Source organism: Podarcis bocagei, assembly GCF_964188305.1.
Source record: "Podarcis bocagei genome assembly, chromosome: 4".
Classification (NCBI taxonomy): Eukaryota; Metazoa; Chordata; class Lepidosauria; order Squamata; family Lacertidae; genus Podarcis; species Podarcis bocagei.
This window is the reverse complement of record NC_138128.1, coordinates 30,658,668-30,684,154: the sequence shown is the minus strand read 5'-3', so window position 1 is coordinate 30,684,154 and position 25,487 is coordinate 30,658,668. Positions and strand designations below refer to the sequence as shown.

Genomic DNA, 25,487 nt, shown 5'->3' with positions numbered 1-25,487 from the left:
TATTCAGCTTCCCCCTTCAGCCTCAGCCCCCTTTATCCTCCCCAAAAGACTGCTCAAAATCAGTAAGCACTTCAGAGCAATACCTCTGAACCAAGTACTTGCAGATTAAGCTACATCGTGCAAGAGAGTGTATTCAGAAAGGACTCATTCAGGTGTCCTACATGCCAGGAAATGAAATTCCTGCTGATCTGTTGTCTAAGGTTGTTAACAGAGAACAACTTAAGGTTTATGTACAGAAGTTACAATTGGGTTGAACCACAGGTACTACAGGTTACACAGAAAGGGGGAGGATGTTAGGATATTTCTGTTCCACCTTAAAAGGGAGCAGGATGTTTGTGTCACAGCCTGCGTATTTCCTGTTTTCACAGGATGTTTCTGTTGTGTCTTTGCTTTTGTTTCTCTCTGTGCTGGAGACATTGACGCAGGCAGTCATGTCTTTCTTTGTTCTGATCAACGCTGAATAAAACTTGTCAATAATGCTCTCCTGAGTGCGACTTTTGCTATGCATTATCTGCTGATAGAGTGTGCATGAGCTCCGGAATGTGGCAAGATATTTTCTAGAAACTCATGTCGCTAATTGCTGATACTGTGTGCCTACGGGAGATCGATGGATCATCCGGCAGACGGCTTGGGGCCATGATGGACTTTGTCTCCCTGGCAGTATCCCAACAGAAGCATGGGGGCTGTTGCTGGAGGATAAGATTTGCAACCACAGCATGTGTGCTTTTGCACATACTTTTAGGCAATGGGTTCCAATATCTGAGTATGGTCCTATCAGGCATATATCTGTTTGAAATGCTACAGATAACTTGGTTTGCAAAAGGAAAATTCTCCATAGCTGTTGCACTCAATGGAAATTCCACGACACTGTTTTTAAAGCCCGGGCTGATTTTCACCATGCTAGCATTAACTAGTGTCAGCTGAAGCCAAACCTCACATAAAATTTAAAATCTATCGTTTATTGTTAAAATTAATGCCAGTTGGCGGCTTAACATTTGATTGAGCCTCTACTAGTAATTCCATTTGTATTTATTTTTTTCAAATTATAATTTTATAATTGTAGTTTCATTATTTACCTGGAGATCCCGGCAAGCCCTTTTGACCCTGTAGTCCATTCAGGCCATTTAATCCAGGCGGTCCCGAAAGGCCTTTGAAATATTACAAGATGGAGAAAAAGAATGGAGGGGACAATGTGATGCAATTCCGACAATACTGCGTACACCCCCTGCTCTGCAATTAGCCTGAGAAGGAAAGCAGCAGTGGAAGCTTCACCCCCTTTAGGTTAATGGCAGTGCAAGGGGTTATCTTTGTTAGGATCTATGCTGGGGTAGAAAGAAGAGGGTACAAAATATAAAACAGTTCTCTGAGACAGACTTAATGGTCCCTTCAGGAGCTGTTGGCATGAGCTCCCTGGCTTAGGCTTTGTGTTTCTGCCTTTCCTCAGGGCACACTTGGAAAACTTAAACAGCCCCAAGGAGGGTAGAGGAGGAGCTGACTCAACAGTTTTTTCAGGCCACTGATAGTCATTTTAGGGGCTGATAGTATGTGGTCCCTGGCTTGCGCTTTTCCACTCCTGTATTCCTTCAAAGCGCAGAGTAATATACAATTTATGTTATCACCTTTAGTCCACATCATTACATTCACTGCCACATGTTTTTCACAATAGTTACCTTTTCTCCCAGGACTGCCAGGTAATCCTTGAAAACCTGGAGCTCCCAAAAGACCAGGGTTACCTTGTTCACCTGGTGCTCCTGGAATGCCTGCAGCTCCCTGGATACCTGCGGGTTGAAGACACAATCCTCATAATTAAACAATACTTACATTTTCTCCAGTGTATATTTTATGATTATGCTGGTTGCTAGAAATGACATTATTGTTAATTGCCTCTCATGTATGTCCCGAGTTGATGTAAAAAATATAGTAAAAATAACAAATAAATAATTACAAAACAGCAAGATTTGTTTAAAAGAAATACAGCATGGACCTTTCCATTCAGCTAGGAAAGCTTGTTGGACTTTCCCCCACAGGGATGAGGATGATCATGGGTATAAGCCCACCTTGACTTTCATATATTTTCTGGTTTGATTGCATGTTGATGTTTCCTTTTCAACTGATGTCATCATGGCCCATAAAAGCTTATTATGTTTAAAGTCCAGCTAATTTTTCTTTCACTTCCACCTCACCTGGGAAGCCAGGTGTTCCTGAGTATCCAGTTAGTCCTTTGGGTCCCTGTCTTCCTGGTCTCCCTTGAACACCTGTGATTCCTTGGTCCCCTGGTAATCCATCAAGTCCTTAAACCAAACCATACAAACAAAGCAACTCTTACTATAATATATTTTTAGCGAAACTTTTTTTAAATGGCAAATTCCATACATACATAGGCATGCTTCACTGCTCAAGCATAGTGTACTGTATTAGCTTTTTGGAAACACATTAGTATATTGTCTTCTGCAGCTTCCTTCCATGAGCGGAATAGAGCAGAATGTAATGGAGTGAAGGCATCTCACTCCACCATTCATCCACCATTTGCTGTGGATGAAACTGTACTGAAAACCTACAGTATCTCACAACATCTACTAATTTGCATTTATAAAGATTGAGCAGATGAAGGCAATGACTGACATGAAGGTAGGCAACAAGAGTCCCAAAGTAACAGCAGCATAACTGAATATCCAAGGCTAGCATGAGGTTTGAAATGGCTCTGGCCATCTTATTGCCATTCCCTGATGAGCTTACCATGTGGCATAGGTAGGCAGTGGAAACAAGGACAAGTGGCTGTGTCGAAAAGAACTGCAGCTCCTGCCTCAGGGTACTCAACTGGTTGACTTCAGCATAGCCATCGTCATTCCTCCACAATGTCTAAGGATTCTAGCATACCATTGCAGACAGACACTGCAATGGACTGGGGCCATAGGCAATGAAGATGGTGGTTTCTCTCTGTGTTGGCCCAGAGTATCAGTAGTGAGGCATCAGCATTTGCCACATGCTGATGCTAGTTGTGACCCAAAACGTCTCAAAAAAAGAATTGTTTTTCAGTTTCTCTTGTCACATTTAAAGCTGTTTAAAGTGTTTCTTTCAATCCCCACCCTATGAACAAAGGAGGAGATCTATCTAAAAAAAGGTTGGAGGATAGCAAATATTTGTTCTTGCTATTAGCATAGTCCCAGTTTCACATGCATGCTCATATTTGCCATGGTGAACACTGAAGTGTGATGGGAAATGCAGATTCATAAACATGCTATAAATGTGAGTGCATGTGCCCAGCATACACTCCTGTGTATTTACAGGGACATATTGCCCCTTCACTTCATGGTGATCAGCTGGAGACATGCAGAGAGCGCTTGAAAAATGTGTCTGTAGCATAAAGTATGGATTTGAATTAAATCATCGCTTCAAATCATGAAGTCATAAATGTCTGGCTCAAATTAGTGAAAAGATATAAATACACAAGATAAATACACTAGTTAGATAGCTTGTCCATTGATAACCAAATGACCAAAAGAATCATCACCTGGCAATCCTCGATCTCCTGCAGGACCTTTCTTACCAGGCTGGCCATAAGAGACAGCTGGGTCACCTCTGTTACCTGCAAAAGTAGCATCTCATGTATAAGTAGCTTCTGAAACCTTTAAACAACCTGTAGTTATTTCTTTGTTTGCCAGTAGAGAATCTTTCAAGGGATCTTAATATATGTCAAATGGTTTCAGGATTACGGTCAATGATACTCTTATAAAAAAGAGCCTAAAATGTGCAACTACAGCAGCAGAACAAATGTGGATATTGGTCTTGACAATGTCAATACAAACAGAGAAAGATGCTTTACCTGCTTATTAGGCAGGGGCACTGGTTCACAAGACGAATCTTCCTATTTCTGAATCAATCACTTTGTGATGTTCAACTAATTCAGTTCTGTTTTATCATCCCAAAAATTTGCAATAACATTTTATAATACTCATTTTGTTGTGCTCTCCAAATCATGTAATGCCATATAAAAACTAGTATGGTGCCAGCCTTTCCCCTTCAGCATGATCTATCAAACATTTAATCAATGTATATAGCCAGCATGATAGTATTTTGTTACCAGAAATGATTTCTGTTTGTATACAGTGGTACCTCAGTTGTCAAACGTAATCCGTACCGGAAGACCGTTCGACTTCCGAAACGTTCGACATCCGAAGGGGCAATGGGTGGTCGGCAAATTCCATTGAGAAAATGGAGAGACACACCCCTTTCAATTTCCAAGGCATTCACCTCCGGGTTTTCGGTGTTTGGGTTCTAAATCGTTCGGCTTCTGAGACGCTCGAAAACCAAGGTTCCACTGTATTGATTTTTCCTAATGCATCTACAGAAATCTGACCAGTAACTGTCAGGCACAGATGTATTACCATTGCAGCATTACCTTTAGATCCTTTTGCACCATCAAGTCCTGAACTTCCTGGAATCCCTGGCAATCCCTGTGCACCCTAATTATTTTATCAAAAGAAGAATGCCCATCAATTATATGTAAAATTTACAGCACTTGTCCCTGCAAATTAAAAATAAATGAGGGTCTTGTTTTCTGTGTCAAATTCTGATCTTTTATAATATGAAGAACTGAAAGAAAGAGTTTGTGTGTAATTAGCAAGAATGTATCTAAAACAGAAACTGCTTCAGCCTTCTCCTTTCTGATCTCTACTCTTCCCACAGAAGGCTTTATGCTGCTTGAAGATTTGTAAGTGGTCAGTGTAAACTGCTCTGTGATACAGACCTATTGGTTTCTTGTTCAACTTGCTTCAAGACACTGATCATAATGAGAATTGTGCAAAACAATAAATATGATGATCATTAGCTTTGAGATAGAAAAGCAAGTAAAAGGCAAATTTATTCATTCATATTTGACCTGCTAGCTACTGCTTACCAGAAAAGAGAAGGGGCAGGTGGTGGGCAGGTGGTACGGTTGTACCAGCAGAAGCAGTAGATTGGCTCTGCCAGTGGGTTTGCACCACAGCAGCTTTGCCTCTCTCCCTTCTGCCCCTCCCAGCAACTCACCTGCCAGGAGGTCAGGTAAGCACCTCCACTCCATCATGCCATCCACTACTGATAAAAACTTGTGTCCTACCCTTAATCCTATGACCCAAGGGCAGACTACAACAATAAAAACATAAAATGGCGAAAAGCAAAACACGCAATACAGCCTGACAGAAAATACAAGTATTCAGTTCGCACTTAAAACTGGAGACATTGACACCAGGAGAATGTGTGCCACAACTGGGTGCCAGTACTATGCTGGACACTGACCCCCTCCTAGTCTTTCCTCAAGGGTCCCTCAGAGAAATGGCTAAATGCAGCATTAGACTTTCAAACACTGTGACAATATTCTCACCCTACCTGGTCACCTTGTGGTCCTTGAAAGCCAGTGATTCCTCTCAGTCCTGTGGGTCCTGGGAGACCAGGAGGTCCTTGAAAACCAACCTGTCCAGCATCGCCAGGTTCGCCTTTTCGAGTACCTGGAAGTGCATTTCTGCCTGGCGATCCTGGGATTCCTCTGAATCCAGTGTTGCCTTTATCACCTGAAATTATTTCAAGAGCTTGTTGTAGGTTGTTCCGTTTTCTAGTCACAGAAGGGAATGCAACCCCCCCCAAACAAAACAAATCAGAAAAACTACAGAACCTGAAATTAAAAAAGGAATCTAGCATATTGTGCATCAGAACAATTTTGCTGTGTGATACATAGATACAACACAGTAGTAAGAGCCAGTGTTTTTTTCTGGGGGTACTCAAAGGTACGCAGTACCAGCATCTTTTTTTCTAGAAGAAAAATACAGTGGTGCCTCGCAAGACGAAATTAATTCGTTCCGCAAGTCTCTTCGTCTTGCGGTTTTTTCGTCTTGCGATGCACGGTTTCCCATAGGAATGCATTGAAAATCAATTAATGCGTTCCTAGGGAAACCGCCTTCAGACCAGGTCCGGGGACAGTCTGTCCCCGGACCTCTTCTGAAGGCTGGGGGGGGGGACAAGGGCTTTTCTTCCCACCCCCAGCATTTTAAAAAATCCTGGGACAGCCGAGGACTTCTCCGCTGTCCGGGGCGATCTTAAAATGCTGGCGGGCGGCATTTTAAAATCGCCCCGGACAGCGGAGGACTTCTCCGCTGTCCAGGGCTATTTAAAAGCCCCTGGGAAGGCAGGCAGGGGGGACAAAGACTTTCGCCCTCTGCCCGCCTTCAGAAGGTGTTCCCGCCCCCCGCCCCACTTCGGAACAGCTTTCCGAAGTGGGGCGGCTGGGGCAGGTGTCCCCGCCCCCCTCCCCACTTCGGAACAGCTTTCCGAAGTGGGGCGGCTGGGGCAGGTGTCCCCGCCCCCCTCCCCACTTCGGAACAGCTTTCCGAAGTGGGGCGGCTGGGGCAGGTGTCCCCGCCCCCCTCCCCACTTCGGAACAGCTTTCCGAAGTGGGGCGGCTGGGGCAGGTGTCCCCGCCCCCCTCCCCACTTCGGAACAGCTTTCCGAAGTGGGGCGGCTGGGGCAGGTGTCCCCGCCCCCCCTCCCCACTTCGGAACAGCTTTCCGAAGTGGGGCGGCTGGGGCAGGTGTCCCCGTCCCCCCTCCCCACTTCGGAACAGCTTTCCGAAGTGGGGCGGCTGGGGCAGGTGTCCCCGCCCCCCCTCCCCACTTCGGAACAGCTTTCCGAAGTGGGGCGGCTGGGGCAGGTGTCCCCGCCCCCCTCCCCACTTCGGAACAGCTTTCCGAAGTGGGGCGGCTGGGGCAGGTGTCCCCGCCCCCCCCGCCCCACTTCAGAACAGCTTTCCGAAGTGGGGCGGCTGGGGCAGGTGTCCCCGCCCCCCTCCCCACTTCGGAACAGCTTTCCGAAGTGGGGCGGCTGGGGCAGGTGTCCCCGCCCCCCCGCCCCACTTCGGAACAGCTTTCCGAAGTGGGGCGGCTGGGGCAGGTGTCCCCGCCCCCCCCGCCCCACTTCGGAACAGCTTTCCGAAGTGGGGCGGCTGGGGCAGGTGTCCCCGCCCCCCCTTCGGAACAGCGTTTTAAAATGCTGGGGGTCGGGAGCGAAGCGCTGCCGACCCCCAGCATTTTAAAACCTTCCCGGGACACGGGGAGGTTTTAAAATGCTGGGGTTCGGCAGCGCTTCGCTCCCGACCCCCAGCATTTTAAAACCTTCCCGGGACACGGGGAGATTTTAAAATGCTGGGGGTCGGCAGCGCTTCGCTCCCGACCCCCAGCATTTTAAAACCTTCCCGGGACAGGGGGAGATTTTAAAATGCTGGGGGTCGGCAGCTAACGCTTCGCTCCCGACCCCCAGCATTTTAAAATCTCCCCGGGACAGAGACTTCTCTGCTGTCCCTTGGAGATTTTAAAATGCTGGGGGTCAGCAGCGAACGCTTCGCTCCCGCCCGCCAGCATTTTAAGATCGCCCGGGGCAGGCGGGGGGGGGGGAAGGCAGGCGGGGGGAGCAAAGACTTTTGCCCCCCGCCGGCCTTCAGAAGAGGACCTCTTCTGAAGGCCGGCTGTGGGCGAAAGTCTTTGCTCCCGACCGCCAGCATTTCCCTATGGGCTTTCGTCTTGCGATGCAAGCCCATAGGGAAATTCGTCTTGCGAAGCGCCTCCAAAACAGAAAACCCTTTCGTCTTGCGGGTTTTCCATCTTGCGAGGCATTCGTCTTGCGGGGTACCACTGTACTGGTAAGATCTAGACAATAACTTAAAAAACTAAAAAACCCTTAGGGGGAGAGGTTTCGCTTTTTATTTAAGTGGCCTCATACTGAGGTCATATGAAAGGGATGTGTAGTAAGCAAAAGGTAAAGGCACCCATGACCATTAGGTCCATCCGCGGACGACTCTGGAGTTGTGGCACTCATCTTGCTTTACCGGCCGAGGGAGCCGGCGTTTGTCCACAGACAGCTTCCGGGTCATGTGGCCAGCATGACAAAGCCACTTCTGGCAAACCAGAGCAGCGCACAGAAACTCCGTTTACCTTCCCGCCGGAGTGGTACCTATTTATCTACTTGCACTTGATGTGCTTTCGAACTGCTAGGTAGGCAGGAGCTGGGACCAAGCAATGGGAGCTCACCCCGTCGCGGGGATTGGAACTGCCAACCTTCTGATCAGCAAGCCCTAGGCTCTGTGGTTTAGACCACAGCGCCACCCGTGTCCCTGTGTAGTAAGTACCTAATTAAGGTTTTAGACACTTGTAATGTGAGTTTATATTGATTAGTCTCCTTTTATACTGTAATCACTGAATAGGGCTGTAAGCTCAGGGATAGAGCATCCGCTTTGCCTGCAAAAGGTTTCAGGTTCAGTCTCCACCATCTCTAGGTAGGACTGGGAAAGACTCCCTGTCTGGAACTCTGGGGAGCTGCTACCAATCCTTGTAGTCAATACAGAGATAGATGGACCAATGGTCTGACTCAGTGTGAAGCAGCTTCTTGTGCTGTTTATCCTGTGATACTGCAGTCACTGAACATGAATGATGAAGGCGGCGCCTAATCTCCTACAGCATAGTGCCTATCAGTAAATGCACACTGCTGGGTTCATATGATAAAGCAACAGCTCGTGAGCAGTGGTTATCAACTGGCCAGTTCATTGCTAATTGACTAAGTAAACAACAGTCTGTCTGATTGGCCTTTTAATTTCAGCAGACGTGTACTAGTGAATAACTTTCTACAACAACAGCTGCAGATGTATTAGTGCCTTCCAAAAATTAGATAGCATATGAAGATATCAGCTAGGGTTTGGGCTTAACGTTACAGTTATTGGTTTCTGTGTAACCTGAAAACAAGCAGTTTCCTTACCCTGTGTTCCTGGGATGCCTTTATCACCAGGAAACCCTGGCTCCCCTTTTTGTCCTTTCTCTTTCAATATGAAAACACGGCCATCCTCTCCTGGAGGTCCTCTTTCACCTTAAAGAGGTAGAATGTATTGAATGTAGGCAGAGATTTGCTCAGGACAGCATAGCTGCCCGCCCACCCACCTATCCTACTATTGGGATTCCTAATTGTGGCCTAAATATTTACTGCTTTGGGCAGGTACCGCATATTAAACATTTGCTTTGTGCTTAGAGGACGGGAACTGTAGTATTCAGATGTTTGTTGTTTCTGTTTCCTTGTTTCTGCTTAGGAAATCACAAGACGACAAACCATAGCTTTAACAAAACTCTATTGCGGGGAGCAAGTTCTGAAGGAATATTTACTGGAACCATTTGTATGGTCTTTTTGGCAGCAGGTGAAAACCTTTCTATTCTCCCAGGCCTTTGAAATAACTGATATAGTATGGTCTCACAGTTTTTAAGAATTGTGTTTTAACTTTGGGAGTAACTTTGGCACTCCAGTGAGGTCACTTTGGTGCTGTTAATACAGCAGTTTAACTTCACCCGCAGAGGCACACTCCATTTGTCTCTCGAGATAGACGTATGCCAACACTATTGTGGACATTACTGAGCTAGATGGCTCAGTGGCCTAACTCAGTATAAGGGCAACTTCCTGTGGCCCTATTACCAACTTAAGAAAATCTTTATCTGACTAGGAGAAAAGGAACACACTACATGCCAAAGTAATTCAGGAGACAAGTTACAGAGATCATTCTACATACCCTTTATTCCCATAGACCCACATTCTCCTGGAGGGCCACATAGACCTGCTTGTCCTTCTTCACCTTTCATACCAGGTGTTCCCATTTCTCCTTCACTTCCTGGGAGTCCTGGGAAACCCTGCATTCCTTGGGACCCTTGGCTCCCTTCAGAAAGAAAAATGCAGATTCTAGTGCACTTAAATAAAAGACTGGATTGCTGGATTAATAATGTCACAGGTGGGAGCCCTACTTTAGCTGCACAAAACACTTTTTGTGTTCTAGAGAAGGCCATGGGCCAGCAATTCACTCCTCAGAATCTTGTTCTGCTCTTAACATTGGTCCTGATTGGCTCCAGCAAATCGCACAAGATCTAGACAGTGGGCACATACTGGGAAATAAATTTCCATAAATATTCTCAATGGAGCATCTGTTTTCTCTTCATGGTAATGGGACTGCAGTAGGGGCTGGGGGCTGGATTTCTGGGGCCCAGTACAGTGTATCCTTATTTGGTCATGACTCTGCAAATCCCAAATGGCCCATCTCCTAGCTTTTGAAGACCAAAGAAAGGAGAGGTGATGGTTAGAAACACTATTTGTATATATGAACTGTGCTACATCTGAAACAAAGACCATTTCATTTAGAATCCACGTACCTTTTTGCCCTGGGCGGCCTTGCAATCCATTTTCCCCTGGAAGACCTAGTTTTCCTCTTAAGCCTGGGAGGCCAGGTGGCCCTTGTATTCCAGGAAATCCAGGCATGCCTTTCATTCCAGCTGGGCCTGGTGCACCCATATCACCTTTAGGACCCTTGAAGCCTTGTAAACCTAGGAGGGGCACGGAGGGAGAGATGCACCAAATGCAAAAATATGTCCTTAACAACTACTGTCTTTCTATAGAATAAATAATATATATTTTAAAGTCTCAAAAGTTTTTTACAAAACCTAAAAAGCACATATAAAATGCAATTAACCAAAACAACAGTATCAAAATAATATTCCAAATAAAAATTAAAATGTTGATAAAAGTTAAAACCATAGCTCTACAGACTCCTTGGAATTGCTCTGCTGAATTCTTAAAGCCATGGTACATGGGAAGGAGAGCAAACAAGATGGCGAAATCAAATTGTTTACAGCAAGAATTGAAATGTCAGATGTTCAGCATGTACAAGCTGGGTCTCTCCCCCCCCCCCCCGCTCCCCCTCTATATGCCCTGCCTATGCACACATCCATTCCCCCCACGGCTACCTTGGCCTGCCTCTCTCATTTCCTATTTGTGTCAATTTTACATTGTGAGACAGTTGAGGCAGGTATCTGTCGTATCTGATCTTTGTAGTGCCATGTACATAAATGGTGCCACATTTATTTTTTAAAGTGAGATGCCACACCTAGTTTGACCAATACACATGTATCCCATGCCTATGCACAAGTGGAAACAATTGCATTAACAGAAGTAATTTGTTGGAAAGCACTCAAAGATTTCAAGGTTGCTAACCACAATATATTTCAGCCATCAAATACCTGGGTCAACCTGTATGCTTTAGACTCCCACCTGAATATTTGCAAGGATAATGATGCACTTACCTGGAAAGCCTGGTGGTCCAAAAGAGCCTGGAGGTCCTGGCAGCCCCTGCAAGCCTTTGTCACATGGCAGACCAGGTGACCCAGGGCCTCCTGTCACTCCTATGTCACCTTTTCTACCTCTGAGACCTTTAGCTCCTGGAAATCCTGGGATGCCAGGCTGTCCTGCAAGGATAATTCATTTATGAAGCCCCCCCAAAATCGAAATAATTGAGTTTGAAACAACTGGTTTGAACTTCATGCTAAGGCAAACCTCTGGAGAAAAGATCCCAGCTGCTTTACTCCTCCCCAGTTGTTTTACTGCTGGGCCACACTGACCCAAGCCATAGTTTGGCTTGGCATATCAGCTGAAACAGGGCTCATGGCTAAGCCACAAGCTCAAATTTGGATGAACACGCCAAGCCAAAGCATGGCTTAGCAAAGTGCTGTTCAGCAGCAGAACAACTAGGGAGGAGCACAGTGGTTAGCATCTTTTCTCTGAGAGCCCCTGCGTTCACACTAAGCCATCACGAACAGTGTCTTTGACTCATTTTAGCTCATTCAATATGTTGATTTTGGAAGATCTAGCCTTACACATTTTCAATTCTGCAACATGAAACAGAAAGAAAAGAGAAGACGCTCTTTGCATGAGACTGGAGCTTATGCTCCTCACATTCCATACAGAAATAATACTGAAGATAGTAAAATGAAATCCCTACTGGGAGTTGCTATCCAAAGCAATCACTTCACGTTGCTGCATGGAAAGACGGGACCTGGGGAAATATATTTATATTCACAGGATGTTGTCCTTTGCTTTCATGAGCTTAAAAGGGACATTTTCACTCCCCTCTGCTGCACACAGGCAAAGTGAACAATATCGGGGCAGGCTGGCTTCACAATATGACCTGTCCTTCCAGTTTGTATTGCAACCCCCAACCCCAGAAACCTCACAAGGTGATGGCAATGCTGACAGCATACTGAGGCTTGCCACAAAACAATCAACCTGTGACTTGAAAAGAGCAGGTATGCAATAAAGCAAATCTGAATAGAACTTCTGAAGCTGAGTAAGTGAAAGTCGCTTTTCTCTCAAATCTTGATGGCACTGTTTGACACATACAATGCCCAGCAGAAATTGATATTTAGGACATACTGTGCTCCTTTTAGAGTGATGATGTTGCCCCAATCTTCATCAACCCACAGTTGGAGATGGAATTTACCAGAGATCAGATTACAGAGATCAGATTAATTTACCAGAGATCAGATTAATTTACCAGAGATCAGATTACCAGAGATCAGAATTTACCAGAGATCAGATTAACATGATTTGGAAATGCCCAATTAGTGATCATTTCTATCACATGGGAAATGGTAGAATTCTCTGTTGACCCGAGTCAAGAATAAGTAAAAGAGACAAACTGTAAATATGTGAAGCTATCTGGACTGTTTTTTGTGAGTTGCTATGCTTCTGAGATCTCCCCACTGTAGAACCCCTCACTTTTCCTTTCCTTTTTTCTTACTCTCAATCTTATTTTCAACTAGGGTTTCCCAAACATATCCAGACTGTTTCAGCATTCAACCTCTTACATTAGAAATATTATCATTATTATTTATTAAATTTATAATACCGCCCTATATCCGCAGGTCTCAGGGCAGTTCACAAGATAAAATTACAATATAAAAACATGAAATACACAAAATAAAAACAAAAGCAACCCAATAACCCCCTCCCAACACATTTTAAAAAGGCATTGGATGTTAATCAGCTAAAGGACTGGTTAAAGAGGAACTTTTTTTGCCTTGCATCTAAAGGTCTTATAATGAAGGTGCCTGGCGAACCTCCCTCAGGAGAGCATTCCACCAATGGGGAGCCACCACAGAAAAGGTCCATTCTCCTGTTGCCACCCTCTAAACCTCATGAAGAAGGGCCTCAGAATATGATATCAGGGTCTGGGTAGGTTCATATAGAAAGAGGCGGTCCTTGAGATATTGCGGTTCTGAGACAATTAAAGCTATGTAAGTCAAAACCAGCACTTTAAATTAGGCACAGAAACTAATCAGTAGCCGGTGCAGTTGGATCAGGCATTATTTATTGAGCTATTTTTATTTTCCCCCTCCAGAAACATATTTTTGGGGAGAAGCAGCTTATAGTCAGTCAATTATCAGTAACAAATCATGCACAAATATGCATCATACCTTGAAGGCCAGCAAAACCTGGTTCACCTCTTAAGCCTTGCAGGCCTGGTAAACCGGGAAGACCTCTGTTGCCTGGAATTCCTGGAGGACCATAACTGTTGTCACCTAAAATGCCTTTTGGACCTTCAAGACCAGGAGGACCTGGCAACCCTGGAGCTCCATCCAGCCTTGGACCACTTTCACCTTGTGCACCTTGATCACCAGTCTCACCCCTGAAACCTAGAGAATAATGAAATCTAGATGACATAGGATCATTTGCTTAACTTGTTTAATTTCAACTTGTAATGATATCATTTGTGAAATAAGAATGTAAAGAGAGCTTCCTAGATCCATATAGTGCAGCAGCTTGTTTCCCAATCAGTGGCCAATCAGACACTTATGGGGGGGGGTCATAATTAGGCATGAAGACAGTAGCTCCTCCTCATTGTTTGCACCCAGGAACTGATATCAGTGGCATACTGTCTGTGAATGTATGACCTTGAGTCAGGCAGTTAGGTTGTGAGTTCATAGCAGTGCCCGGAGGAGGAATGACCACTGGGAAGAGTACCGAGAGAAGAAATGCCATGGGGCATGGTCTTCATCTGCCCCAGCTGCAACAAAACATGTCTTTCCCGTATCAGTATCTACAGCCACAACAGATGCTGCAACCTTCCAACAATTTGACTTCACCACCAAAGGCACACTCCTCCATTGTCCACCAAGACAGATGGATGCCAACTCAACTGCCTGTGAACCTGGAGATTGAATTTATCCATCATGGCTGTTAGATCTGTCCTCTGTGTGTTCACCTTATCCCTGTGAATTCATTCTTAAGGATTGCAAACACTCAAAGCAATTTAACTGAAAGAAAGTGGAGATTGTCAGTTTTTGGGATAACATTAATCCAGAGATATCTGATCTTACCATCCCAGACCATTTGCTGTGCCGGAGCTGATGGGAGTTGTGATCCAACAGCATATTGCAGAGGTGGGTACTACATTTGCTACCCTGGATTAATCTACCTCTTTATTTAGTGCAAGTTTCTAACCTGATGGGATATTTTAGGCTATAGCAGTCTGGGACCTGAATCACTACTGGGAAATGTGTCTCAAACCAGCTCTTCAGAGCCTCGGGTAGAGGTTTAAGATCTGCTTCCTGACTGGTTTCAACAAACATAAGAAGAGCCTTGCTGAATTATGCCAAAGACCCATCTAATTTAGCATCCTGTCCTCACAGTGTCTAACCAGATGCCCACGAGAACCCCACATATGGAACCTGAATCTCTCTTTCCAGCTTATCATCATCAGCTGGTATTCAGAAACATGCTGCCTCAAACAGTGGAGGTAGAACATAGCCATCATGGGTAGTAGCCACCAGTAGTTCTCCATGAATTTATTTATTCCTCCTTAAAGTCATTCAGGTTGGTGGCCATCACTACATCTTGTGGGAAACAAGATCTAATGGGAGCCAAGCACTGGAGAAAAAGCATGTGAGCTACAATTCTTTTCTAAAACGGACTTTATTTAAATGACCTGACAACATTCAGGTGCTTCAGTTGCACAATAAGCATGAGGTTCAGAAGAAGAAAACAGAATATATATTAAAATCAGTCCATACCCGTACTCAACAAATGAATACACCCTGCCCTTCTTTCACTTACCTTCTGGACCAGGATTGCCTGGTATTCCTGGTCTGCCCTGTTGGCCTTTGAAGCCATCAAAACCATTGGGACCAGCTCGCCCAGGCTGCCCTCTCAATCCTTTCGGGCCTGAATAGACAGATTGTGCACAGCTTAGTTCAATGCTTTCAAACCTTCTGTGGAAGGTTTGTTCCACAGACCTAGCTACATCCATTTTATAAATAAATGCATTCTTATGACTGATAGGTTTCATGTTCACGCTACCTCATCATGCATACACATACCTTGCCTGGCAATGTGTAATTTCTGCCATTCAAGTCTCCATTAAAAAAAAGTCTGAGCAACTCTAATTCAACATTAAATAATGATTAATATTAAGTGATAACATTAAGAGATAGAGTTAACATGTTTCCCTCGGTGGTAGTGAGAGGAAGATACTTAGCTATCCCAGAATCAGAGCGTCTCTGCAAATGCAGAAAACAGGAACCCGATACTCTAGAGCATATATTCTTTTCCTGTGATTTTGGCAGTCATGCCAGAAAACAATTATTTGAGGCCCTAAAATTGAATAGACAGATTTTTACACAACCAACTGTTCAGGACCTGCTGGCGGACAGCGATGACCAAATTACTTTAATAGCGGCTGAATTTTTAAATGCTGTCCATGAAGAGAGAATGGGCCATGACAAAGAGACAGTGGTTTTTAATGGTAGGTGATGTTGCTGTGTTGTATTATATTATCTATGTACATCGATTTATTTCCTGGAGTTAAGAATAGGTCTGGGATAAATTGTGTTCGCTGAGCCCGTATTTTATACAGTCTGTATATGATGTTTGTTTGTTAATGTGTGGTGTGCTATGCCTAATAAAGGATTTTGAATTGAATTGAATTGAAATTAAGAGATAGGAAGTTCCAAGCAATTCAACTGGCAGGATGATGAGTTATCCTAAAGCAATTGCATTGGAAAGTCAGTAAGTTATCCATGTTTTCTGACTATCCAGGAGCTGGCCAAAGACAATAATACTTGTAAAGAATTACCACTTAGTCCATTTCCTTGGCTTTTACCAAACAAATGAAATACGGAGACAGATTTGACCGCTTTTAATCATAGTTGTGCTCCAAAACACATGGGAAAATGCTTCTGAGACTTATATTAGAGATTTCCCTTGCACTACCACCCGGAGAGTATCTAAATGATATAACCATATAAGAGGAGCATACCAAACTTTATTTTTCCACCAAGTTCACCACCAGTGAAAAACAAAAGGTGTTTTTTGCATAGAGTATTAGGGAGGTTCTAGCCCTGCTTTTTATTTTAAGCTATCATTTATGATAACCTCGCATTTGTGTTTCTTTTCCAATCTTGAGAATTCTTACCCTACACCTCATTACTGTAAGTTTTAAATCACAGAAGTCCGTTTAATTCTGAATAACCTGAAGACATTAACAGCTTCCATGGAAGAATACTACCTTATTTCACTTTTGTAGTCATACCTGATATACCTTTAAAACCAGGTGCACCTGGGTTCCCAGGGTATGCTGCTGTGTAAGGAAGAGTAGCACCTAGAAGAAAAGCAACCATAAATTGGTTTGACCCAACCTCTCAAACAACTGAACCAACAGAGTGTTCTCTTTTCAATGTAAAATACATACATTACCTTTTTCACCTTTTGGGCCAGGTGGTCCTCTGATACCCGGGCTTCCTGGACTCCCAGGCAGACCCCGGACACCTTGCAGACCCTGAATTCCAAAACCTGTTGGTCCTATTGGCCCTTTTGGGCCAGGAAGTCCAGGGGAACCAGGAAATCCCTTATCACCTGGCAAAGCTCTTCCATCAAGCCCCTGTAAACAATGGATACAAATGCACAATAAATATATTTGAACTCACTTCCAGCTGATCCCCTTAAATTCACCAGGTTTTCCAAAAGGGCCTTGAGATTCACTTGTTCACAGCAGCTTACTCATGAGTAATATTTCCTTTTGAATGATGGACTTGTTAAATCAATGTTTTATTTCTGGGCTGGGCATGTCCTTATTGTTGGTTTTATTTGTGTTGTATCTCTACTGGAGGCTTTGCACTAGAACCCCATAATCTAACAACCACATCCAGGTGAAAAAGGCATACTGTTAGAATTAAAGAACAAGGTGCCACTGAGCATGTTCTGAGCTTAGGAGCTGGCTTTGAATATAAGAACTGTGCAGAACTCTCAGCCCTTTCACATAGAGAGACAACTCCTGGTTAGTTTACTTCCTCATTGTTACAATGAAGGGGAAAAGAACTGTCAAAACAATCAGGTATACCTTAAAGCCCTTTTCACCAGGAAGTCCTAGTTCTCCATTCCTGCCAGCAATACCATTTCTTCCGGGAAATCCAGGCTCCCCTTGAAGACCTCTTTGTCCTTTTATCCCTTTAAATTATGGAAATATTACAGTCAGTATGCAATATATGTATGTATGTGTGCTGTTGAAGACTATGCTGCCTGAATGTTTTAGGAAATGCCCCCAAACTGCTAGAAAACTGGGCAAACCAATAAGAAAGCAGCTTTACAAAAAGTTACAGGACACTGCGTTTGATAAAATGCATCTTTCTTACTAATTAATGTTCAGAATATTAAAAGTTCTGTCTTAAAACAATGAATGCCAAGATTGAGTTTTGGTATTTGTACAGGATTTTATGCAGGAGGAATCAGAGAGGAGAAAAAAATTAGCTTCTCCATTAATTATATAAGGTCAGAAACCTTCTCCTTCTCTTCTGTGGAATGCATTAGCCACAGAAATTACTGAGGTGTCTATGATGAATGTGTGCAAATTTAGTCAATTTTTTTTAAAAAAAGAACAACCCTGAAAATCTTGCAATAAGATGAATAAGTGGATGAATGTGAACATTTCAAATGAAAAGTGGTTCATAGTGAATTAGGATGAGCAGTAAAACAGAAAGATGGTGCTAATGGAGATGCTTGACAAAACTTAAGCAAGAATCTTAGGACAGTTGGTACCACTTTAACTAGGTAGTGCATTTTTCACAATGACATAAAAAGCAGAGTGCCGATCAGTGGGGGGACATGGAATAAGGAACACACTGCACTAAGCTCCTTGCATTTGATAGATCACAAAAATGAGGAAGTGGAAGATATACTCTAATTATGGCACTTACAGACTATAACTTTGGAGAAAGAACTTCAGACAGATGGCTACTGTTTATTACTCCCAGGGCAATTCGTTGGCTCTTTTGTGCGAAGCTTCTACACCACAAACACCAAGCAATACAAAATTTGGATATACCATTGGAAGCAGTCCCCAAGTTTAAAGGGAAAAAATCTCATGGGTTTAGTACGTTGTATAGTTACCTTTTATTCTTATTCTAGCTGGGTCACCCTTATCACCTTTTTCACCAGTCAACCCAAATGGACCTGGTATTCCCTTACAAGTGTTAAAATAAAAAAAGTTATAGTCAGTTGAAATAATAGCTGAGCTCCGACAGCAAGTAAACATCTATTAGATGAGCAAGATGGGAGTGTGATGCTCTATTTTTCCTCCCACAATCTGTGCTTTTTAGACTGACAACAAAGGTTATCTGGGTGCACTGGCGGACGAAGGTGGGGGCAGGGGGAGGGGCCCACCCTGGGTGCCATCCTGGGGGGTGCCATTGCAGCCCCCTGCCCCCAGGATGTGCACCACTCACCGCACCCCCCCCCCCGGGATGCTCGCCAGCCACACCCCTGCCTGTTTACCGCTCCGGGTGCTGGAACATGTCTCTCCACCACTGTCCAGGTTACACCATGAGCTTTCCCCATCCTGCTCCCACAGGAGCCTTTCATCAAGATCTTTCCCAATGTTTTGCTCTCATGGCACACTGACAAGAACAGCAGAAGAATCCTGCTGGATCAGAGTATATACCCATCTCGCCCAGTATCCTGTTTCCAACATTGACCAACCACCAGTTGCCTATGGGGAACTTGCAAGCAGGACCTGAGCACAATAGCCCACTATTGCTGTTTCCCCCCAGCGACCACTATTATACACAGGCACCACAACTAGTAGTGCTTGAAGGTCTTATCCTCCATGAACCCCCCCCCCTTTAAAGCCATCTGCATTAGTGGTCATACCACACCTTGAAGTAGCAAATCCCACAGTTTAAGTATGCGTTGTGTGATCCACCTGAACATTAGCATCAAAATGTGACGAAATAAAAGCTGAGTCCTCAGAAATAAGGAAAGAAATGAACAACAAAAGGAAAGATCAATCTGCTCGGTGGATGCCAGAATATAAAATAGTGCCTGTAAGTTACTCACGGGGGAACCTGGTGGCCCTACTGCACCAGGTAAGCCTGGATCACCTGTTCTTCCATATTTTCCAGGTAACCCTACTTCTCCTTTTCTTCCAGGGACACCTGGCGGACCTCGTATTCCAGGTGCACCACAAGGACCAGCACCACATAAGCAGCTACTTGCACTCCCTGTATAGGCACAAAGGAAGCAGGGCTTTGGACCAGACAAATAATGCAAGTTCACAAAGCGATTATGACTTGTGTTTTTATCTCAAGGACAGTCATGGTTAAATTACATGATTTGATTGAGATGAGGCATTTGCTCTGTGAGGGATGCAGGTACTTGCCTTTCTCTCCTTTTGCACCTCTTTCTCCAGGTGATCCCTTCCGGCCTTTAGCTCCCGGTGGTCCAGGAGACCCTCTCCCAGTACAAGCCACACCTTGAAATTTTACAAAAGATGTATTTTATTGTTTTAATTGATTATATTTGCCTCTGTTCTTTTCAAAAACATTAAACAGCCTGGCCTTGTTCTTAGAGCTCACATGTTAGACAGCTACAGGACCAGATGGTTACACCAGCAGAAGCCTGTTTGACTGCCAATGTGATGCCCACTTCCCACCTAATAGGAGATATATGTTCACCCATCCATCCTCTTCTCCATTTCTCCTGAAGCTTGGAACACTAAATAATAATAATAATTGTCAGGGATTTAGGAGCAGAGGCAAGGCCAAGGGAGGAAACAGAGAGCGAAGGGGAGGAGGCAGAAGAAAAGATGAGTGATGACGACGACCCGAGATCTCCTAGTCTTTCCAGTGAATCAGAGGATTCACAGAAAGGAGCACCAGTGGCCAGGGCAAGGGGGGAGTCTAGGGGGGCACCCCAGGAAGATAGAGCCAGAGGGGACTCAGGGGAGAGCAGTTGGAAATCGGGACCAGCGTCACCGCCAGGGAGCAGGGAAGAAGAAGGGAGCCAGGGGGCAAGCGCTGGCAGCTCACCACAGGAGGGAGGGCATGAGTCAGGAGTGGCCACACCTCCATCGGGGAGCGAAGAAACGGTCAGACGGAAAGTGGAAGGTTGGGCGCGCGCGCCAAGTTCAAATGCAGAGGAAGGCGGCGCAGTAAGCAGCCCGGAAAGGGAACCAGGTCCTAAAGCCCGGCGCAAGGAGGCAGGAGGGTCCGGGTCAGCGTCAGAAGAATCCAGGAAGGAAGAAACCCCGGGGGGTAGAGGGACCCAGAGGAGGACAGTCAGGCGGAAAAGGTGGAGCAGGGCTAGGATATTAAGTTGGTGCACAAGGGGCGGAGACTCAGACGGAGCTTCGCCGATCTAGCTACTAGACGTAGAGTTGCGCGCAGCAGCGTGAGAATGGAAACTGCAATTCAATAAAGACTTTTACTTAATGATCGCTGGCTAGCGTGATCCTCTGTGAGCTAGGATCTTCAAGCAGCTCTGACAGTAAGCTCCGTCTCTTCTCAATTGTGGGCATCTACCACCTCGAGGAGGGGAGAGAAGCAGGTGCCCACTAGCGAGCTCACGAACGGCAGACGACATGACGGCTGAGCAGCAGATAGAGGAACTCAGAAAAGCAGTGGCACAACTGAATGCCGAGGCTCTCGCATCCAGGAAGAGAGAGGAGGAGGCAGCTGCCGCCTGCAGGGATCTCCAGGTCAGGTTAGATGTGCTGACAAAGCAGACACCCCGGCAGGAGGGAATTGGGTTGGCGAGACGCACAGGCGGGCTGGTCTCTCACTTCGATGGGAACCTGCAACAGTATCCCAACTTTAGAGCAGACGTACTGTGCGCACTGCAACTGCTGCATAAAGACTTTAGATATGAGCAAGAGAGAGTGGGATTCATCATGTCTCATTTGCATGGGGATGCTAAAGCATGGCTACGCAATTTATGGAGAGATAAGGATCCGGCGCTCCAGAATGCAGATGCCTTTATTAAAGCGATGGATGGGTGTTTTTTATCAAGCATTGACGTGGATCTTGCCCGGAAGGAGGTGCATGGGCTAAGACAAGGGAGGGCCAGCGTCAGGCAGTACCATGCCCGCTTTTTCGCCTTGGTCAGTGCCCTGGAATGGGACAGAGATTCGGCCCCTGTAAGAGACCTCTTTTGGGAGGGGTTGCACAGCTCGATTAAAGATGAGATCGCGAGGGGGGAGAGACCCCGAACCACCCAGGAGGTCGTTCAGAGGGCACTGGCAGTGGGGGTGAGGCTGGAAGAACGCCCGTGGAGCAGGGACGAAGGGCGTGGAGGGCGCGAACCAGCCAGGGGCCCCTCCTTCCTTCCCAGAGAAGCAGCGCGGGCGCAATCCACGCCTCCGCCAGGAGGAGGAGCCGAACCTATGGAGGTTGGAGGTGCAAGGGCTCAGTCAGCAACCAGAGCCCTAGCACCGGCAGCAGTGAAAGCGAAGCCTCCTAGAGGGAACAGGAAGTGTTACGTCTGTGAGGAGCCAGGGCATATGGCGAAAGAGTGTCCCCAGAGGCTCCACAAGCTCACTGCAGCCTCGGCAATGGTGACTGCAGCAACGCAGCAAGGAGGAACACAGCAGGGAAACGAAGCAGTCTGGCTGGAGGAAGAGGCCCTGGGGCCCAGCCAGACGTGTTAGTGCCGCAGTCCCCAGAGATTTTACAGCCCGTGAACCCCCTCCCGCCCAAACCAGTGGTGAGGCTCACCGCATCTCTCCAGCTGCCCAATGGAATCACCATGGACGTGCCCATCACAGTGGACTCGGGCAGCAACGCGGACTTTATAGGGCAGGACTTTGTCGACAAGCACGCTATACAGTTGCTGCCGGCCACACTGCCCCTGCAGGTTGTCACGGTGGATGGCAGGGAGTTGCTAGGGGGGCAAGTGGTGAAGCAGACGCCGCCAATGGCGATGCGACTTGGGAATCACAAAGAAATCATCAGCTTCAATGTCACTCAACTATCGGATACGCCCATTGTATTGGGAATGAGTTGGCTGGACAAGCACAGCCCAACGCTGGCTTGGTACCAGAGGCAGCTGGTCTTCGGCTCTTCCTTTTGTGCTGAACACTGCATCATGCACCGGCAGGAAGGAGAGGAAGAGGAGTCACAGCTGCTGCTAGGCACGCTGCAAGCGATTCCCCACAAGTACGCAGAATTTTTGGAAGTTTTCTGCGAGAAGGAGGCGGACAGGCTACCCCGTCACAGACCATATGACTGCAAAATTGACCTGCTGCCGGGGGCGGCGCTGCCTAAAGGGAAACTGTATTCCATGTCGGAGGACGAGCTGCAGGAACTCAAAGAGTTCATCCATCATAATTTGGAGCGCGGTTTCATCCGAGAGTCCAAGGCAGCGGGGGGCAGTCCTGTATTCTTTGTTAAAAAGCGAGACACGCCCCAAAAAAGACTGGTCGTGGACTATCGCATTTTAAACAGTGTGACCAAGCCGTCGGACTTCCCCATGCCCCGAATCGACGACCTCCTGGCGAAGGTGCGGAAGGGAAAAGTGTTCACCAAATTAGACCTGCGAGGGGCGTACAACCTCATTCGCATGCGGGAGGGGGATGAGTGGAAGACGGCCATGTTCACGCCACTGGGTACCTACGAATACAGAGTTATGCCTTTTGGACTGCAAAATGGCTCCCACGTTTTTCAAGCTTTCATGCATCACGTGTTGGCGGGACTTCTCTACAAGACGTGCGTCTGTTTCTTAGATGACATCCTGATCTTTTCGGAATCGCAGCAGGAGCATGACAGGCACGTCAAGGAAGTGCTGACCAGACTAAAGCAACATAGGCTCTACGCCAAGCTGGAGAAGTGCCAATTCGACGTGACGGAGGTGGATTTTCTGGGCTACAAGTTGTCTGACAAGGGGCTCGCCATGGACAGCGCCAAGGTTCGAGCGGTATTGGACTGGAAGAGCCCACGCAACCGGAAAGAGGTCCAAAGGTTTGTCGGCTTTGCGAACTTCTATCGCAAGTTTATCAAGGGCTTCGCTATGCAGACAGCGGCCATCACAGACACGCTTAGCTCCAAGAAAAAGAAGTTCGTTTGGACGGAGGAGGCGGAGCAGTCCTTTCAGGCACTCAAGCGTCTCTTCGCGTCGGAAGAGCAGCTGCTTCACGTCAACCCCAGCAGGCCGATGAGGGTGGAGACAGACGCCTCGGACAGAGCCGTGGGGGCGGTCCTGCTGCAAAAGGACCAGCAGGGGGTGTGGCGACCGGGAGCGTTTTACTCCAGGAAGCTCAGCAAGTCCGAGCAGAACTACACCATCTGGGACAGGGAGTTGCTGGCCATTCATGCAGCGTTCAAAGCGTGGCGGCACTTCCTGATCGGCGCCAAGCACACGGTGCAGGTTTGCACGGACCACAAGAATCTGGAGCATTGGCGCACGGCACAGTTCCTAAACCAGAGGCAGATACGCTGGGCTGAGTTTTTTGCGAACTTCGACTTCCGCATAGAGTATGTCCCGGGGGACACTAACATCATGGCGGACGCCCTCTCCCGTAAGCCACAGTATCTGGAGGACGCAACGCCAGCGGCAGCCATGCACATCTTCGCACCAACAGTATGGGCGTGCGCCGCGGCCACCGTGGACCTGGAGGCGGTGCGACGAGCGTTGCAGGATGACTCCTTCGCGCAAGCAAAGATGGCAGAGGTGCAAAGGGGCAAGGCTGTGGCCGACGGTTTCCAGCTACGAGATGGATTGCTCATCCGTAAAGGGGCCATCTACGTGCCGGGAGACGACCTTCGCGCCAAGGTGCTGCAGCAGCTGCACGACGCGCCCACGGCCGGGCACTTTGGCAAGGAGAAGACGGTGGAATTAGTAGCCAGGGATTTCTGGTGGCCTGGAATGAGAGGGGAGGTCGCAGACTACGTGGCAAGGTGTGACACCTGCCAGAGGGCCAAACCAGTGCACAGACCGCCGGCCGGACTGTTGGAACCGCTGCAAACTCCGGTCGAACCTTGGGAAAGGGTGGCTCTGGACTTTGTCACAGATCTGCCCAGCTCGAGGGGCAAGACGGCAGTGCTGGTGGTGGTGGACCTGTTTTCCAAGATGGCCCATTTCATTCCGTGTGCTAAGGTGGCCACGGCGGAGCAAACCGCCAAACTGTTCATAGACCACGTGTTCAAGGTTCACGGTCTGCCACGGTCTATTCTGTCCGACCGCGGGCGGCAGTTCATCTCAAATTTCTGGCAGAAGCTGATGGGCTTCCTGAACGTCAAGATCAACCTGGCGTCGGCGAGACACCCGCAGACCAACGGGCAAGCGGAGCGGGTCAATGCCATCATGCAGCAGTACCTGAGATGCTATGCGAATCAACAGCCTGCGACGTGGGTGGATTACCTGCCGCTTGCCGAGTTCGCCTACAACAACACGAAGCACGTGTCCACGGGGGTCACGCCGTTCTTCGCCAACAACGGGAGGCACCCCAGAACCTTCCCGGGACTGGAAAGAATGGGGGAGGGGGAGCCGCAGACGGCAGATGCGTTCGCGTCGGAGCTGCAGGAAGTCCACGATCAGCTGAGGCGCCACCTGGAGCTGGCCAAACACGCATACAAGGTACAAGCGGACAGACACAGAAGGGTTGGCGAAGAGCTCCACGTGGGAGACTGGGTCTGGTTAGCAGCCCACGCAGTGCCGGCCAGGTCGTTGGCCAAGAAGAAACTAGGGCATAAACAACTGGGGCCCTACCAAGTCGAAGAGCAGGTCAACCCGGTAGCTTTCAGACTGGCACTTCCGGAGGGTTCCAGAATGCATCCGGTGTTCCACAGATCGGTGCTCACTCCCTACAAGGCACCGCACAGGTTCCAGGAACCCGGAACGGCGCCGAGTCCGGTCAGAGACAGAACAGGGCACGCGGGAGTGGCACAGAAGGAGCGCATCAACGAAGTCACGGAGATTTTGGACTCCAGATGGGGGGAAGAGGGGGTAGAATACTTTCTCGCCAAGGAGGGCACCCCGGCCAGTGCGAACAGCTGGGTGCCGGGCTACGCCTTGGACGAACCTCTACTCAAAGACGAGTTTCATGCCCTCTTCCCACATAGACCTATGCCAGCAGACTTTTTCGACGACTGGCTTTTCACGCCCACGCTTTCGGCCAGCACTTTCCGGGGGTTCGACTCGGAAGAGGACCCGACACAAGACGTCCGTTCCCCGGAGGGGTCACCCTCGGGATCTGCATCAGAACCCTCGTATTGGTGGGACGATAAACCAGAGGAGCAGTTCCGCAGAAGGTGGCTGGAAGGCCCAGGACGAGCAACGCCGCCAGGAGGAAGTGAGGGAGAAACGGACATGGACGTTTTCGGGGACGACCCTGGTTTCGAGCA

The 25,487-nt window shown here is 47.3% G+C and overlaps 1 protein-coding gene across 5 annotated transcripts in view; it reads right to left on the bottom strand.

Annotated features, from left to right (window-relative positions):
* COL4A4 (collagen type IV alpha 4 chain) overlaps positions 1-25,487 on the bottom strand; it is an 85,852-nt gene that overhangs the window by 13,997 nt on the left and 46,368 nt on the right. For all 5 annotated transcript variants that reach the window (XM_081192514.1, XM_081192515.1, XM_081192517.1 and 2 more), the window contains 18 exons: positions 19,528-19,624; positions 19,210-19,369; positions 18,265-18,337; positions 17,219-17,325; positions 16,576-16,759; positions 16,412-16,480; positions 14,938-15,045; positions 13,299-13,517; positions 11,130-11,291; positions 10,203-10,373; positions 9,572-9,715; positions 8,776-8,883; positions 5,368-5,549; positions 4,400-4,463; positions 3,512-3,586; positions 2,184-2,291; positions 1,671-1,778; positions 1,077-1,148 (listed from right to left, as the gene is read on the bottom strand). In XM_081192514.1, the coding sequence (XP_081048640.1) occupies positions 1,077-1,148; positions 1,671-1,778; positions 2,184-2,291; positions 3,512-3,586; positions 4,400-4,463; positions 5,368-5,549; positions 8,776-8,883; positions 9,572-9,715; positions 10,203-10,373; positions 11,130-11,291; positions 13,299-13,517; positions 14,938-15,045; positions 16,412-16,480; positions 16,576-16,759; positions 17,219-17,325; positions 18,265-18,337; positions 19,210-19,369; positions 19,528-19,624 (2,211 nt within the window). The remainder of the gene's footprint in view (positions 1-1,076; positions 1,149-1,670; positions 1,779-2,183; positions 2,292-3,511; positions 3,587-4,399; positions 4,464-5,367; positions 5,550-8,775; positions 8,884-9,571; positions 9,716-10,202; positions 10,374-11,129; positions 11,292-13,298; positions 13,518-14,937; positions 15,046-16,411; positions 16,481-16,575; positions 16,760-17,218; positions 17,326-18,264; positions 18,338-19,209; positions 19,370-19,527; positions 19,625-25,487) is intronic.